The sequence below is a fragment of the Aegilops tauschii genome, chromosome 5 (genome assembly GCF_002575655.3).
Source record: "Aegilops tauschii subsp. strangulata cultivar AL8/78 chromosome 5, Aet v6.0, whole genome shotgun sequence".
Taxonomy (NCBI): Eukaryota; Viridiplantae; Streptophyta; class Magnoliopsida; order Poales; family Poaceae; genus Aegilops; species Aegilops tauschii.
In genome coordinates, this window is record NC_053039.3 from 385,071,267 (window position 1) to 385,090,629 (window position 19,363).

The 19,363-nt window shown below is 45.8% G+C and overlaps 1 protein-coding gene across 1 annotated transcript; it reads left to right on the forward strand.

Annotated features, from left to right (window-relative positions):
* The first annotated feature begins 3,057 nt into the window (after window positions 1-3,057).
* Window positions 3,058-3,834, forward strand: LOC109751004 (uncharacterized). The gene has a single exon (XM_020309917.4). It carries the CDS (start codon window positions 3,198-3,200, stop codon window positions 3,612-3,614), a length of 417 nt encoding a protein of 138 aa, XP_020165506.1. The 5' UTR covers window positions 3,058-3,197; the 3' UTR covers window positions 3,615-3,834.
* The last annotated feature ends 15,529 nt before the right edge of the window (window positions 3,835-19,363 follow it).

A 19,363-nucleotide genomic window follows, 5' to 3' on the forward strand; every position in this document is an offset into this window, starting at 1 on the left:
CACGTTGTTACGAAAAAAGATTGTTGCCAGAAAAAATGTTGACGAACTATTCGAATGTTTTTCGAAACATGTATGAAAAAATGTACATCTTGTATTTGAAAAATTGTTCAACGTGTACTAATAAAAAATGTTTCATGTACACACCAAAAATGTATATTGCATAGTGAAAATAAGTAGACATATGTTAATAAAACTGGTAAAAAAGGACAAAAAAAGAAAAAAGAAAAGCGTAGAAAAACCGGAAAAAATGAAAGAGGAAAGACCAGTACCAAGGAAAACTGAAAAAGAAAAAAAACATTTGGGAGAAAACAAACAGAAAAACAAATAGAAGAATAAACCAGTGAAACCGAGAATAATAATGAAACGAAAAACCAAATACTGGAAAAAATCAATGAAGAAACAAAAATAATGAGAAAGAAAAAACCCGGAGATAACCAACCCAGCGGACAAACTCAGCGAACGCTATTGAAATCCAGCTAACGAAATATCGGTGAATATGGGCCGGCCTAGTAGCTATAGGTGGGAGGGAAAAAATCACCGAGATGGAAGAAATCAAGAAACAGTCCGGTTGGGCGAAATATATCCCTGGCGCTTATTCTACGCCTTCAAGGTCCTATTTTGGGGCATAACGCGCGGTTAGGCCGCGACCCAGTATGGCGGCTCGTTGTTCACTTACCAGACCGTTCGTTCGCTTGCTCGCCTACAATTGGTCTTTTTTATATGCCGCTTGATAGTTAGAAAAATTCAACAGGCATCCTGAATCCAAAAAATGTTCGTGTTTATGAATTTAAAAATCATCATTAATTTAGATTATTTGTGGACTGAAAATAGATTCATGATTTTTAAACTATTCACAAAAATCTAAGATGTGCATGAATTTTTTTTAAATTATTCAAAAGTGATTAAAAAATTAATGAATTTATAAATATCCACACATCTTAAATTTTTCATGGATTATAAAATGTTGACAAATGTTTCAAAGTGTCAATAATTATGGAAAGGTTCATGAAAATTTAAAATTATTTTTATTTTTGAAAATTAAGGGAACAAATAAAACCAACAACAACAATAAAAAATTAAAAGAAAAAACTCATCGGAAGGTGGTATAAAAAAACCCAGAAGAGAGGGTCCATCTGCCTAAGAAGGAAAAATAGTGGTGACGCTGGCACTACATGATAATCCAGCCAGGCCATCAATGACATCTCCAACAACAGTGATTGATATCTTTGGGCCGGAGTACTTGAGGGCACCCAACGAGGAAGACACCCAGAGGCTCATGACCGAGAGTGAAGCAAGAGGATGACCAAGGATGCTTGGATCAATTGACTGTATGCACTGGACCTGAAAGAATTGTCCTGCAAGGTGGAAAGGTCAGTACAAAGGCCACTGCAACAATCCCACGATCATTCTTGAGGCTGTTGCATCGAAGGATCTATAGATTTGACATTCATTCTTTTGATTGCCTAACTCACACAATGAATTGAATGTGCTTTTGAGATCACCACTGTTTGCTAGGCTTTGTTGCGGGAGATGCTCCTCCTTGCAACTATACGGTGAATGGCCATGAGCACATGATGAGCTACTATCTCGCGGATGGCATCTATCCTCCATGGCCACATTTGTCAAAACAATCCCGGACCAAAAGGTAACAAAAGTTCTCACTTTGCAACACGTCAAGAGTATACTACTCCCTCCGTTTCTAAATATAAGCCTTTTTAAATATTTCAATGAGGACTACATATGGATCTATATAGACATATTTTAGAGTGTAGATTCACTTATTTTGCTCCGTTTTTAGTCTTCATTGAAATCTCTAAAAAGGCTTATATTTAGGAACAGAGGGAGTAGAAAGGATACAGAGAGAGCTTTTGGTGTGCTTCAGGGAACGTTTTGCAATCGTTCGTGGCCCTGCCAAGTATTGGAACTCCAAGGTTCTATGGCAATCATGACTTGTTGCATCATCTTGCACAACATGATCATTGAAGATGAGAGAGGAATGTCTGAGAACTTTTGATACATCATCAATGGGAATTCTGTTGAGCCGGAGCACGATCCAAATAAGATTCAGGCATTACTTGAAGCGCGTCGGAGGATCGAGAACCTAGAAGTTCATAACCAGCTCCAACATGATCTTGTTGAGCATCAATGACATCTCCATAACACTTTGTAGTTGTGAATTTACCATGCTATGTACTTCATTTGACTCATTCAGTGTGTTTGAATTTGAATAATTTGATTTGCAAGCTATGAATTATAATATTCATGAATCGTGTGGAACTTACTTATCATGTTTGGTTTTTATACGTGTGCTCATATGCAGTCAAGTTTATTTCGGTGGTAAAAAAATAAGAGAATTTGACAAAAATAGAAATTTACTCCACTAAATTTAGAAGTTCGGCGGTGCAGACAAAATTTAGTAGACTGAATTTACTTCACTATAGCTAACTCGACGTTTACTCCATTTCTTGGGGATCAGCTTGAGATGCTCTCTTTTTTAGAAAAGGAGCTTGAGATGCTCTGAGGGCACGGAAACGAAACGAGAGGAGAAGCTTCTCCAAATGCATAGCCACCAATCGACGATAGAAACCGGTGGCCGGCGTGGTATCGTCGTGTCGGTACACCAAAAACCATCCTGGCAAAAGCGTGAGGTACATTTGTTAATCAATTTATAAGGCGTCTGTTGAAACACGCGTACCATCCAAACCCAGCTGCTGCTCGTCTCAAACTTGCAGGCCCTCGGTCGGTGAATGACAAAACAACAGGAGGTGTTCAGGCTCTATGGGCGCCCGGTCACGGTGCGCGTGCGTGCGACGAGCACGACGTCGCCACTCTTTGAACGATGACCGGTCTCGCTTTAGCAGTCAACGCAACACGGCCTTTTGCTTCGAGGGCTTTCCAGAGCGCGCGCACCGCCGTCCACGCCGTCCCCGCGTTTTAAAACTCGCCGCCGCCGTTGCTGTCAAAACCGTGGTGCGACGCGGCGAGACCAGCGAACACCACAGTTATCAGCATGAACCCAGCACGTTCCCGTGGGCAAGGCAAATACGGTAGCACTACTCCAACTGAAGCAGCGCTGGCTATAAATAGCTGCCGACACATATTCCCCATGTCCACAAACCAGCCAAGATCGACACACGACACACGACACAAAAACTCCTGAAACTAGCGTCAGTAGGTACCGAGAGTTTCTTCTGAAGATGAGCGTGGAGATCCTGGACGGGAGGACGGTGCAGAGCTTCGTGGAGGACGAGGGCGCCTTCAACGCCTCCGTCGATGGACGCTTCGCGGCCCTCGACGCCGACCACGACGGCCGGCTCTGCTACAGCGAGATGGCCGGGGAGATCATGAGCCTCCGTGTCCTCGAGAAGCACTTCGGTGTCGACGACGCCGGCGCCGTTGGTCCCGACGAGCTCGCAAAGCTCTACCGCGTTCTGTTCGCGCGCTTCGACCGCGACGGCGACGGCGGGGTGGACCGGGAAGAGTTCCGGGCGGAGATGAAGGAGGTCATGCTCGCCGTGGCCAACGGGCTCGGCTTCATGCCGGTGCAGATGGTGGTCGAGGAGGGGAGCTTTCTCAAGGTGGCCGTGGACCGGGAGCTGGCCAGAGCTGCCTGACCGATTCTGTTTCTACTACTACGAGTGTATGTTACAGAGTGAGGCATTATGCGAGTGAGGATAATGTTTTTTTTTATTTTCAAAACGAGAAGTGAGTATTAATGCTGAAGCCTCAATGGCATTCAGCTATGTCTACGTAATTGTGTATTTACAGAGACGTTTATGCTCTGTTCAGGATTTCATCTGATTAATCAGTTAATTTACCGATTAATCCCTACTAGCAGAGTCATTGACTAGCCGCATTAGATTAATTGGTTAATTTGCTGATTAGTCTACTAATCTTCTATTCGCCTACCAGTTAACGATTTTCATAACAATGAGTTTGTGTACTATTTTCATACGAGCTAAAGGCTAGATAATTAGTTAGAACCATCACATTTGTGCCAAATGGCATCTCCATCGTTTACTCTCAAACTGTCTGCATTTGTTCGGACCCATTTCACCATTCAATGAGGTATCTCATCAGTCTGCGGACCGGTGCGAACGTCCGTTTTTCTGCAAACCGAAGGCAAACCAATGAGTTTAGTGAACATTCGGACCGTTGCCACGCATGTGACAGACAACCCGGACCCACCCAAAACTGTCTCCCTTGCCCGCACCCTTTCTCAAATGAAGCATTTGACACGCATTGCTTCTTCAGAGTGTCAGCGCCACATTTATGTCGGCACAGAGCTGACGCGACCTCTCACTGGTGATGACACTACAGCGGTGCGTCCACCAAGAGCGCCGCCCACGCCACGTCCCGGTGCTCGCACCTGTTCAATACCAAATAGATGTGACTAGACGGGACCGGTAGTTACCGCATTTAAATGGGCTGCCCGCCATTCGCCAACTGTCATTAAACATACACACGCTGGCAAAGAAACCAACTTTAGTGTCCACATTGACACACCCCGCAGCTTGGCCTGGTTGGCATCCGCTATTTAAATGAGGCCACGCCTGACACAAACATCACTACACCTCGTCTTGCTTCACATCCTCCTATGTACATCATCTCTGCCATGACTACAAAGCTGTAGCATTGTGGGAGAGCCTCTTGACAAATAGAAGCACGAGCTAGCTACCCTTGCGGACGGCTCGCATGGACGTTGTGCAAGGTGGACAGAGGCTAGTCTGTGGGCCAGCTTCCTGGAGGTCTCTGACTATGACCCGATGATGGAAACAGCATCCGACGATGACTCGGCGCCCCTGTCTGCTTCGTTCCATGTCGACTTGACCATGGAGCAGGCGCATGCGCACTTCAATGCCGCCATAGTGAAGGAGCAGCTGGAGCCGGTGTCGGTGTTCCGGCAGACGCAGCCGGAGCGACTACCTCGGCAGGGAGCTCGCTAAGATTGACCAGGAATGGCGCTAAGCGACACCTCCGCCAATGCCGACAGAGCCAAGGCCGCCGCCAGGACACCACGGCCGGGGTCGGCATTGCCCACGGCGGCCATCCGCACGGTGCCAGGGGAAGCGGAACAGCTCCTCTGCAAGATCTAGGCAGCGACAGGGCAAGGCTGTCCCGGCACACGTCCTTCTGTTGGAGAACGTAGCAGAAATTCAAAATTTTCTACGCATCACCAAGATCAATCTATGGAGTAATCTAGCAACGAGGGAAAGGGGAGTGCATCTACATACCATTGTAGATCGCTATGCGGAAGCGTTGCAAGAACACGGATGAAGGAGTCGTACTCGTAGCGATTCAGATCGCGGTTGATTCCGATCTAAGCGCCGAACCACGGCGCCTCCGCGTTCAACACACGCAGCCCGATGACGTCTCCCATGCCTTGATCCAGCAAGGAGAGAGGGAGAGGTTGGGAAGACTCCGTCCAGCAGCAGCACGACGGCGTGGTGGTGGTGGAGGGGCGCGGTACTCCAGCAGGGCTTCGCCAAGCACTACGAGAGACAAGAAGGGAGGGAGGTAGGGCTGCGCCAAGAGGGAGAGCAAATCCTGTGTTGGGCAGCCCCCATACCTCAAGTATATATGGGGAAGAGGAGGGGCTGCGCCCCCACCTAGGGTTCCCTCCCCAGGGGTGGCGGCAGCCCCCAGATCCCATCTGGGTGGCGGCCAAGGGGGAGAGAGGGGGGCGCACCTAGGGTGGGCCTTAGGGCCCATCTGCTCCTAGGGTTTGCCCCCTCTCCTCTTGAGGGCGCCTTGGGCCTTGGTGGGAGGCGCCCCAGCCCACCTAGGGGCTGGTCCCTTCCCACTATTGGCCCACGTAGGCCTCTGGGGCTGGTGGCCCCACCTGGTGGACCCCCGGGACCCTCCCGGTGGTCCCGGTACGTTACCAATAGCACCCGAAACTTTTCCGGTGACCAAAACAGGACTTCCCATATATAAATCTTTACCTCCGGACCATTCCGGAACTCCTCGTGACGTCCGGGATCTCATCCGGGACTCCGAACAACATTCGGTAACCACGTATATCTATTCCCTATAACCCTAGCGTCATCGAACCTTAAGGTGTAGACCCTACGGGTTCGGGAACCATGCAGACATGACCAAGACATTCTCCGGCCAATAACCAACAGCGGGATCTGGATACCCATGTTGGCTCCCACATGTTCCACGATGATCTCATCGGATGAACCACGATGTCGGGGATTCAATCAATCCCGTATACAATTCCCTTTGTCTACCGGTATAGTACTTGCCCGAGATTCGATCGTCGGTATCCCGATACCTTGTTCAATCTCATTACCGGCAAGTCTCTTTACTCGTTCCGTAACACATCATCCCGTGATCAACTCCTTGGTCACATTGTGCACATTATGATGATGTCCTACCGAGTGGGCCCAGAGATACCTCTCCGTTTACACGGAGTGACAAATCCCAGTCTCGATTCATGCCAACCCAACAGACACTTTCGGAGATACCTGTAGTGCACCTTTATAGCCACCCAGTTACGTTGTGACATTTGGTACACCCAAAGCATTCCTACGGTATCCGGGAGTTGCACAATCTCATGGTCTAAGGAAATGATACTTGACATTAGAAAAGCTCTTAGCAAACGAACTACACGATCTTGTGCTAGGCTTAGGATTGGGTCTTGTCCATCACATCATTCTCCTAATGATGTGATCTCGTTATCAACGACATCCAATGTCCATGGTCAGGAAACCGTAACCATCTATTGATCAACGAGCTAGTCAACTAGAGGCTTACTAGGGACATGGTGTTGTCTATGTATCCACACATGTATCTGAGTTTCCTATCAATACAATTTTAGCATGGATAATAAACGATTATCATGAACAAGGAAATATAATAATAACCAATTTATTATTGCCTCTAGGGCATATTTCTAACAGTCTCCCACTTGCACTAGAGTCAATAATCTAGTTCACATCGCCATGTGATTAATACCCAAGAGTTTACCGGAGTCAATAATCTAGTTCACATCACCATGTGATTGTAATGAATCCAACACCCATGGGGTTTGTTCATATCTCGCTTGTGAGAGAGGTTATTAGTCAACGGGTCTGAACCTTTCAGATCCGTGTGTGCTTCACGATATCTATGTCATCTTGTAGATGCAGCTACCACGCGCTACTTGGAGCTATTCCAAATAACTGCTCTACTATACAAATCCGGTTTACTACTCAGAGTCATCCGGATTAGTGTCAAAGTTCGCATCGATGTAACCCTTTACGACGAACTCCTTTCCACCTCCATAATCGAGAAAATTCCTTAGCCCACTAGATACTAAGGATAAGTTCGACCGCTGTCATGTGATCCATTCCCGGATCACTATTGTACCCCTTGACCAACTCATGGCAAGGCACACTTCATGTGCGGTACACAGCATAGCATACTGTAGAGCCTACGTCTAAAGCATAGGGGACGACCTTCGTCCTTTCTCTCTCTTCTGCTGTGGTCAGGTCTTGAGTCTTACTCAATACTCACACCTTGTAACACAGCCAAGAACTCCTTCTTTGCTGGTCTATTTTGAACTCCTTCAAAATCTTGTCACGGTATGTATTCATTTGAAAGTACTATTAAGCGTTTTTGATCTATCCTTATAGATCTTGATGCTTAATGTTCAAGTAGCTTAATCCAGGTTTTCCATTAAAAAACACTTTTCAAATAACCCTGTATGCTTTCCAGAAATTCTACATCATCTCTGATCAACAATATGTCAACAACATATACTCATCAGAAATTCTATAGTGCTCCCACTCACTTCTTTGGAAATACAAGTTTCTCATAAACTTTGTATAAACCCAAAATCTTTGATCATCTCATCAAGCGTACATTCCAACTCCGAGATGCTTACTCCAGTCCTTAGAAGGATTGCTGGAGCTTTGCATACTTGTTAGCATCTTTCAGGATTGACAAAAACCTTCTGGTTGTATCACATACAACCTTTCCTGAAGAAAATCGTCGAGGAAACAATGTTTTGATATCCTATCTGCAAGATTTCATAAATAATGCAGTAACTGCTAATACAATTCCAACAGACTCTTAGCATCGCTATGAGTGAGAAAGTCTCATCGTAGTCAACTCCTTGAACTTGTCGGAAAACATCTTAATGACAAGCCGAGCTTTCTTAATGGTGACACTTACCATCATTGTCTGTCTTCCTTTTAAAATCCATCTGCACCCAACAGCCTTACGACCATCAAGTATTTCTTCCAAAGTCTATACTTTGCTTTTATACATGGATCCTCTCTCGGATTTCATGGCCTCGAGCCATTCGTCGGAATCCGGGCCCACCATCGCTTCTCCATAGCTCGTAGGTTCATTGTTGTCTCAGCAACATGACTTCCAAGACAGGATCACGTACCACTCTGAAGTAGTACGCATCCTCGTCGTCCTACGAGGTTTGGTGGTGACTTGATCCGAAGTTTCATGATCACTATCATAAGCTTCCACTTCAATTGGTGTAGGCGTCATAGGAACAACTTCTTGTGCCCTGCTACACACTAGTTGAAGTCATGGTTCAATAACCTCATCAAGTCTCCACCATCCTCCCACTCAATTCTTTCGAGAGAAACTTTTCCTCGAGAAAGGAACTGTTTCTAGAAGCAATTACTTTTGCTTCCAGATCTGAAATAGGAGGTATACCCAACTGTTTTGGGTATTCTTATGAAGATGCATTTATCCGCTTTGGGTTCGAGCTTATCAGCCTGAAACTTTTTCACATAAGCATCGCAGCCCCAAACTTTTAAGAAACGACAACTTAGGTTTCTCTAAACGGTGTCGTCTCAACGGAATTGCGTGGTGCCCTTTTAAAGTGAATGCGGTTGTCTCTAATGCCTAACCCATAAACGATAGTGGTAATTCAATAAGAGACATCATGGTATGCACCATATCCAATAGGGTGCAGTTATGATGTTCGGACACACCATCACACTGTGGTGTTCCAGGCGGTATTAATTGTGAAACACTTTCCACAATGTCTTAATTCTGTGCCAAACTCGTAACTCAGATATCTCTATGATCATATCATAGACATTTTATCCTCTTGTCACGACGATCTTCAACTTCACTCTGAAATTACTTGAACCTTTCAATAATTCAGACTTGTGTTTCATCAAGTAAATATTCTCAGCATCTACTCAAATCATCTGTGAAGTAAGAACATATCGATATCCACTGCGTGCCTCAGCACTCATTGGACTGCACACATCAAATGTATTACTTCCAACAAGTTGCTCTCTTGTTCCATCTTACTGAAAACGAGACCTTTCAGTCATCTTGCCCATGTAGTATGATTTGCATGTCTCAAGTGATTCAAAATCAAGTGAGTCCAAACGATCCATCTGCATGGAGTTTCTTCATGCATATATACCAATAGACATGGTTCGCATGTCTCAATCTTTTCAAAAACGAGTGAGTCCAAAGATCCATCTACATGGAGCTTCTTCATGCGTTCTATACCAATATGACTCAAATGGCAGTGCCACAAGTATGTGGTACTATCATTACTATTTTATATCTTTTGGCACGAACATGTGTATCACTGCAATCGAGATTCATTTTAGGTGCAAGACCATTGAAGGTATTATTCAAATAAACAGAGTAACCATTATTCTCCTTAAATGAATAACCGTATTGCGATAAACATAATCCAATCATGTTTATGCTCAACGCAAACACCAAATAACAATTATTTAGGTTTAACACCAATCTCGATGGTAGAGGGAGCATGCGATGCTTGATCACATCAACCTTGGAAACACTTCCAACACATATCGTCATCTCACCTTTAGCTAGTCTCCGTTTATTCCGCAACTTTTATTTCGAGTTACTAACACTTAACAACCGAACCGGTATCTAATACCCTAGTGCTACTAGGAGTACTAGTAAAGTACACATTCATATAATGTATATCCAATATACTTCTGTCGACCTTGCCCGCCTTCTCATCTACCAAGTATTTAGGGTAGTTCTGCTTCAGTGACCGTTCCCCTCATTACAGAAGCACTTAGTCTCGGGTTTGGGTTCAACCTTGGGATTCTTCACTAGAGCAGCAAATGATTTGCTGTTTCATGAAGTATCCCTTTTGCCCTTGCCCTTCTAGAAACTAGTGGTTTTACTAACCATCAACAATTGATGCTCCTTCTTGATTTCTACTTTCGCGGTGTCAAACATCGCGAGTTGCTCAAGGATCGTCATGTCTATCCCTGATATGTTATAGTTCATCATGAAGCTCTAATAGCTTGGTGGCAATGACTATGGAGAACCATCACTATCTCATCTGGAAGATTAACTCCCACTCGATTCAAGCGATTGTAGTACTCAGACAATCTGAGCACATGCTCAACGATTGAGCTTTTTTCCCTTAGTTTGCAGGCTTAAGAAACTTGTCAGAGGTCTCATACCTCTTGACGTGGGCACTAGTCTGAAATCCCAATTTCAGTCTTCGGAACATCTCATATGTTCTGCGATGTTTCAAAAACGTCTTTGGTGCCACAATTCTAAACCGTTAGCATTACGCACTGAACTATCACGTAGTCATCAAAACGTGTATGTCAGATGTTTCGCAACATCTACAGACGACGCTGAGGTTCAGCACACCGAGCGGTGCATTAAGGACATAAGCCTTCTGTGCAGCAATGAGGACAATCCTCAGTTCACGGACCCAGTCCGCATAATTGCTACTATCAACTTTCAACTAAATTTTCTCTAGGAACATATCTTAAACATTAGAACTAAAGCGTAAGCTATGACATAATATGCAAAGACCTTTTGACTATGTTCATGATAATTAAGTTCATCTGATTATTTAATGAACTCCCACTCAGATAGACATCCCTCTAGTCATCTAAGTGATACATGATCCGAGTCAAACTAGGCCGTGTCCGATCATCACGTGAGACGGACTAGTCATCATCGGTGAACATCTCCATGTTGATCGCATCTACTATACGACTCATGTTCGACCTTTCGATCTCTTGTGTTCCGAGGCCATGTCTGTACATGCTAGGCTCTTCAAGTCAACCTAAGTGTTTCACATGTGTTCCGAGGCCATGTCTGTACATGCTAGGCTCGTCAACACCCGTTGTATTCGAACGTTAGAATCTATCACACCCGATCATCACGTGGTGCTACGAAACAACGAACCTTCGCAACGGTGCACAGTTAGGGGGAACACGTCTCTTGAAATTTTAGTGAGGGATCATCTTATTTATGCTACCGTCGTTCTAAGCAAATAAGATGTAAACATGATAAACATCACATGCAAATCATAAAGTGACGTGATATGGCCAATATCATCTTGCGCCTTTTGATCTCCATCTTCGAGGCGCGGCATGATCACCTTCGTCACCGGCATGACACCATGATCTCCATCATCATGATCTCCATCATCATGATCTCCATCATCGTGTCTTCATGAATTTGTCTCGCCAACTATTACTTCTACTACTATGGCTAACGGTTAGCAATAAAGTAAAGTAAGTACATGGCATTTTCATTGACACGGAGGTCATACAATAAATTAAGACAACTCCTATGGCTCCTGCTAGTTGTCATACTCATCGACATGCAAGTCGTGATTCCTATTACAAGAACATGATCAATCTCATACATCACATATATCATTCATCACATCCTTTTGGCCATATCACATCACATAGCATACCCTGCAAAAACAAGTTAGACGTCCTCTAATTGTTGTTGCATGTTTTACGTGGCTGCTATGGGATTCTAGCAAGAACGTTTCTTACCTACGCAAAAGCCACAACGTGATATGCCAATTTCTATTTACCCTTCATAAGGACCCTTTTCATCGAATCCGATCCGACTGAAGTGGGAGAGACAGACACCCGCTAGCCACCTTATGCAACTAGTGCATGTCAGTCGGTGGAACCTGTCTCACGTAAGTGTACGTGTAAGGTCGGTCCGGGCCGCTTCATCCCACGATGCCACCGAATCAAGATAAGACTAGTAACGGCAAGTAAATTGACAAAATCGACGCCCACAACTACTTTGTGTTCTACTCGTGCATAGAAACTATGCATAGACCTAGCTCATGATGCCACTTTTGGAGAATGTAGCAGAAATTCAAAATTTTCTACGCATCACCAAGATCAATCTATGGAGTAATCTAGCAACGAGGGGAAGGGGAGTGCATCTACATACCATTGTAGATCGCTATGCGGAAGCGTTGCAAGAACGCGGATGAAGGAGTCGTACTCGTAGCGATTCAGATCGCGGTTGATTCCGATCTAAGCGCCGAACCACGGCGCCTCCGCGTTCAACACACGTGCAGCCCGGTGACGTCTCCCATGCCTTGATCCAGCAAGGAGAGAGGGAGAGGTTGGGAAGACTCCGTCCAGCAGCAGCACGACGGCGTGGTGGTGGTGGAGGAGCGCGGTACTCCAGCAGGGCTTCGCCAAGCACTACGAGAGACGAGGAGGGAGGGAGGGAGGTAGGGCTGCGCCAAGAGGGAGAGCAAATCCTGTGTTGGGCAGCCCCCATACCTCAAGTATATATAGAGGAAGAGGAGGGGCTGCGCCCCCACCTAGGGTTCCCTCCCCAGGGGTGGAGGCAGCCCCCAGATCCCATCTGGGTGGCGGCCAAGGGGGAGAGAGGGGGGCGCACCTAGGGTGGGCCTTAGGGCCCATATGCTCCTAGGGTTTGCCCCCTCTCCTCTTGAGGGCGCCTTGGGCCTTGGTGGGAGGCGCCCCAGCCCACCTAGGGGCTGGTCCTTTCCCACTATTGGCCCACGTAGGCCTCTGGGGCTGGTGGCCCCACCTGGTGGACCCCCGGGACCCTCCCGGTGGTCCCGGTACGTTACCGATAGCACCCGAAACTTTTCCGGTGACCAAAACAGGACTTCCCATATATAAATCTTTACCTCCGGACCATTCCGGAACTCCTCGTGATGTCCGGGATCTCATTCGGGACTCCGAACAACATTCGGTAACCACGTATATCTATTCCCTATAACCCTAGCATCATTGAACCTTAAGTGTGTAGACCCTACGGGTTCGGGAACCATGCAGACATGACCAAGACGTTCTCCGGCCAATAACCAACAGCGGGATCTGGATACCCATGTTGGCTCCCACATGTTCCACGATGATCTCATCGGATGAACCACGATGTCGGGGATTCAATCAATCCCGTATACAATTCCCTTTGTCTACCGGTATAGTACTTGCCCGAGATTCGATCGTCGGTATCCCGATACCTTGTTCAATCTCGTTACCGGCAAGTCTCTTTACTCGTTCCGTAACACATCATCCCGTGATCAACTCCTTGGTCACATTGTGCACATTATGATGATGTCCTACCGAGTGGGCCCAGAGATACCTCTCCGTTTACACGGAGTGACAAATCCCAGTTTCGATTCATGCCAACCCAACAGACACTTTCGAAGATATCTGTAGTGCACCTTTATAGCCACACAGTTACGTTGTGACGTTTGGTACACCCAAAGCATTCCTACGGTATCCGGGAGTTGCACAATCTCATGGTCTAAGGAAATGATACTTGACATTAGAAAAGCTCTTAGCAAACGAACTACACGATCTTGTGCTAGGCTTAGGATTGGGTCTTGTCCATCACATCATTCTCCCAATGATGTGATCCCGTTATCAACGACATCCAATGTCCATGGTCAGGAAACCGTAACTATCTATTGATCAACGAGCTAGTCAACTAGAGGCTTACTAGGGACATGGTGTTGTCTATGTATCCACACATGTATATGAGTTTCCTATCAATACAATTTTAGCATGGATAATAAACGATTATCATGAACAAGGAAATATAATAATAACCAATTTATTATTGGCTCTAGGGCATATTTCTAACACCTTCCACCGCGGGAAAGACGACAACACGGACGGCGACGATGGTGCGGCTACCAAGGCAGCCAAGTGTACGACATGATAGTCTGCTACAAGTAAAACTCCTATGATGTTTATTTTTAATTTTTAGTTAAACCGTCAAAATATCATCCGTTTTATATAAATTATTATGTCTGAATGATGCTGAAACATGTCATGTTTGATAACATTTTTCAAGTTTGTTCAAATTTGTTCTGAAATGAATACGAAACAGTCGAATGGCCGTCTCTCGCATTACTACCGGTGGACTGGTCCTGACCGATCCACGGACGGTCAACGTTGGAGATGTCGTAACACTCGTGGATCGAAATCCAATAGCTGCAGCTGAGAAAGATAAATAGGGGCCTTGAGGCTAGGCGTACAGTGCACGTACGACGACTACGACGTCGGCCGTCGTTATTCTTTTGACCGATGACCGATCAGTGTCAATGTCAGTGTCACGGCCTTTTGCTTCGAGGGCTTTCCAGGACGACGCGCGCACCACCGCCCATGCCGTCGCGCCTACGCATATTCCCCGCGTATTAAGGGGTTGGTTGGTTTGAGACTAAGTTTGCCTAAGGTTGCCACACCTAAGGTTACATAAGTTTGACCAACTTAGGTGGGTGTTTGGTTCAAGCCACACCTTAGGCAAGTCACATTAGGATCCCACATTACATACACTCAAAAAATGTGACAAGATTCCTTTAGGCTTGCCAACTTGTGGCTCTCATTTTGAAAAACTAACCTTAGGCAAATGTGGCAACATTGTATGGCAAAGTGTGGCATGGTTAGGCCTAGAATCAAACAGCCCCTAAAATTCTTGGGCACGAGACGCCGCCGTTGCCGTCAACACCCTTGCCTTGTGCGACGCGGCCGACACCAGTGAACACCACGGTTGGCATGAACCCAGCACGATTCTATGGGCACGACAAATACTATACTTACTTTTCTTACATCTGAAGCAAGTCTTGTCGATTTTTTGTCCAAAAGGACCCTTCCCCTATGGATTTGTCAAAAAAACCACATGTGAGATGGATTGACAAAAAGGGCCGGCCCAGCCGTGGCGACAGGCGCGGCGGGCGACATGTGTATCCTGCCGCCACGCACGACGGCGGCCAAACTTGCCACCACGCTGCCAGGCGGCCTCTTGCCCATAACAGGAAGCCAGGGATTGCTCCCGCCGCGACGGAACGGACAAGTTCCGGTGGGCCTTGCTGCCATGGCGTAAGGCGGCCGATGCTGGCGATGTGGGCCCTGCCGTCACCCGTGCTGGCGGCAGCCCTGTAGCTGCTGCGTCCGAGCCGACAGCAGCGTTGTGGCAGACGGCGCTCATTCCCAGAAGTTCCGATGCTCTCGAATGTTGCTGCTGCTGCGGAGGTGACAGCACCCAATTCGATGCACATGCCTTGTTTTGCTTTCTGTCACAAGTTTCGATGATCTGGAATTGAATTCCTGCCTAAACTTTGTAGTACTAATTCCTACGTAGACGACACTGATTAAAGCACTGCATGATTCCTGCTTCCGTCTATTGCTGCAGCCGAAGTGACAACACTCAGGCGTGCTGATTTCTACGCGTGATTTCCTGCCACACACCCAAGAGCGTTGCTGTTGCTGCGTGTGATGAGACACCACGGTGCTGGAATCCGAGGCCGCGGTAGGTGAGTTCTGGCTTGTTCTGCCGACAATACAGTGATCCTCTTCTTTTTATACACACAACCGCGGCTCCGTGCGCATACACTCTCTCTCTCTCTCTCTCGAATATCTCTTGTTGCCTTTTCTGCCTCTCTCCTCTCTCTAAGTCTACAAGAATACACGGAAAGAAAAAACTGGTAGCCACTTTCACTCGTGATTTTGGTCGATTTAGAGTTGGATTTCGAAGATGGTGAAGTTGAAGAAAAGATAGATTAAGGTAAGATCTATCCATTTTTGTTGGTTTCGTTCGCATGCATGATGTTTTTGTTCTGTTGGATTAGTTCCTAAGTGTGTATTCTCTGTTGTTTTAGGCATTATTTCAGCACTTGGAGGAGTCATTTGGAGTTTTTGGAGTAGGATTTGCCGTGCAAAGTGAAGTACGAAGGGGAAGATCGAGGTATGAGCTTTGCAATATATGATTTTTTTGTGTGCATGCACGGTGGTAAGTAGTTAATCTTTGAGCTCGGCATTAGCTATGCGATGTTAGTGATTGGAAGCTAGAAATGATTTCAAACGACATATGTTGCATTTATACTATTTTTTGAGAAGAGTAGGTTGAAGATGTTGTATCAATGCTAGTTGCGTCCATTAGTATTAACATGCGAGAAGATCTTAATACGGTAATTAAGAAAAAAATTGTTTTGTAGTCGTTCATTGCATGTGGTATGTTTATTAATAAGTCTATAGTTAGGAAACCGTAGCTCTACTTTGTTATGTCGCAATAATCTAAATTTTCTATGTTAAGATTACGTGCTAATGTACTTAATGATGTATGTAATTAGGTAAAATAATTCATCTTAGTAGCAAACAAGGAGGAGATGACGTGATTGAAGAAATTGTGTTTCCATCTTCGCTGTCCCTTTTGAGGTGATGACCACATACATGCAAGTGCTATTTTCATACTTTTGATAGCAGAAAGAAAAATCCGTGTGTAATATTGATGTTCATGTGATAATAGGTTGACTCCGTTCATATAATACTGGTGACGGATATTTATTTGAACTATTTTGACACTTATTTGCATTCGCAAGCACATCCATATTGAAGCTGAGGTATAAATGACGCCGTAATTTTGTTAATAGTTTTTATATTGATGTACTATTGTGAATAATGTGCATGGCGTTGTGAATATTATTATTTATAAATAAATGATTGTTATCGTATGATATGAAAAAATTATATAAAACCGGAAGAAATTAAATGTTTTACTCATATGATATTAAAATATCATTATCATACTATTATGTTTAGTGGTTGTTTGGATAGCGAGTAATTACCCTCGGTTTTGTCAAAACCTGTTGTAAGAAAATTTTGTATAAAACCAGTTTTTACTAATAGTCGTTTTTCCAAAAGTTCAGTTTTTGCATGTTACGAGAACCAGTTTAGGATATTTTTGGGGTAGTTAGAGAAAAGCAAACAGAGTTTTAGTTTGTTACGCTGCTAGACGAGTTTGAGAAAAAATAGATCTGTAAATACCCGTTAACCAAACAACCCCTTAAACACTAGTAGAAAAAGGGGCTTTCGTTCGGGCCTGGCCAGCCCATTAGTCCCGGTTCTGCCATGAACCGGGACCAATGGAGGCATTTGTCCCAGTTCGTGAGCCCAGGGGGCCAGCCGGGGCCTCGTGGGCATCGGTCCCGGTTCGTCTGGGCCATTTGTCCCGGCTCTTGGCACGAACCGGGACCAATGGGCCTCGCTCCTGGCTCACAACCATTGGTCCCGGTTCGTGGCGTGAACCGGGACAGAAGGATGGCCTTTAGTCCCGGTTCCAGCCACAAACCGGGACAAATGAGTTGCCTATATATACCCCATCGCCGGCGAGCAGAGCACTCCACAGTGCTCTGTTTTTTGCTGGCCGGCGAGGAAGGGCATTTGGGTGCTCTAGCTCACCTCTTATGCATCTGAGGTGTTCGATGAAATGCCCGAGCCACACTAGTTAAGCTTTCTCCTCTTGAAGCTCGAGCTCCGAGCTCCATTTTTTTCGAGATTTGTCTAGGTTTAGCGGTCCGTCACGCCCCATCCTCGTCTTCACCGCCGTCGATCGCCCGCGCCGATCTCGTCGCCGGCACCACCATGGTGAGCCTCTTGTTCTTATCTTCTTTCTGAAAGAAAAAATCTTACTTTAGATAGATACTTGTCTAATTTTCTTACTTTTGACACACATAATTATATATAATGCATGTAGATGAACCGGCAATGGATGTACGGTGACAGACACACCTCTGAGTACATTAAGGGCGTGCATAATTTTCTCGAAGTGGCTGAGGCAAACAAGCAGAATGGTTTTATGTGTTGTCCATGCCCTAATTGTGGGAATACGAGGTCTTACACTGAGAAGAAAATCCTTCACACCCACTTACTTTATAAGGGTTTCATGCCACACTATAATGTTTGGACGAAGCACGGAGAAATAGGGGTTATGTTGGAAAACATCGAAGAAGAAGAGGACAATGACAACTATGTGCCCCCTGAATACGGTGATGCTGCAATGGGGGAAGCTGAAGATCAAGAGGAAGCTGAAGATCCAGAGGAACCAGACGATGTGCCCGATGATGATCTCCGCCGGGTCATTGTTGATGCAAGGGAAAAGTGCGAAAGTGAAAAGGAGAAGCTGAAGTTCGATCGCATGTTAGAGGATCACAAAAAAGGGTTGTACCCCAATTGCGAAGATGGCAACACAAAGCTCGGTACCGTACTGGAATTGCTGAAGTGGAAGGCAGAGAATGCTGTGCCTGACAAAGGATTTGAGAAGCTACTGAAAATAATGAAGAAGAAGCTTCCAAAGGATCATGAATTGCCCGACAGTACATACGCAGCAAAGAAGGTCGTATGCCCTCTAGGATTGGAGGTGGAGAAGATACACGCATGCCCTAATGACTGCATCCTCTACCGCGGTGCGTATAAGGATTTGAACGCATGCCCGGTATGCGGTGCATTGCGGTATAAGATCAGACGAGATGACCCTGGTGATGTTGAGGGCGAGCCCCGCAGGAAGAGGGTTCCTGCGAAGGTGATGTGGTATGCTCCTATAATACCACGGTTGAAACGACTGTTCAGAAACAAAGAGCATGTCAAGTTGATGCGATGGCACATTGAGGACCGTAAGAAAGACGGGAAGTTGAGAGCACCCGCTGACGGGTCGTAGTGGAGAAAAATCGACAGAAAGTTTTGGGCTGAGTTTGCAAGTGACCCAAGGAACGTATGGTTTGCTTTAAGAGCGGATGGCATTAATCCTTTCAGGGAGCAGAGGAGCAATCACAGCACTTGGCCCGTGACTCTATGTATGTATAACCTTCCTCCTTGGATGTGCATGAAGCGGAAGTTCATTAGGATGCCAATTCTCATCCAAGGCCCTAAGCAACACGGCAACGACATTGATGTGTACCTAAGGCCATTAGTTGAAGAACTCTTACAGCTGTGGAATGGAACAGGTGTACGTGCGTGGGATGAGCACATGGGGGAAGAATTTGACCTAAAGGCGTTGCTGTTCGTGACCATCAATGATTGGCCCGCTCTCAGTAAACTTTCAGGACAGACAAACAAGGGATACCACGCATGCACGCACTGTTTAGCTGACACCGAAAGTATATACCTGGACAGATGCAGGAAGAATGTGTACCTGTGCCATCGTCGATTTCTCCCGACCAACCATCAATGTCGAAAGAAAGGCAAGCATTTCAAAGGTGAGGCAGATCACCGGAAGAAGCCCGCCATGCGTACCGGTGATCACGTACTTGCTATGGTCTCTAATTTACATGTAATATTTGAAAAGGGTCCCGGCGGACTAGCTG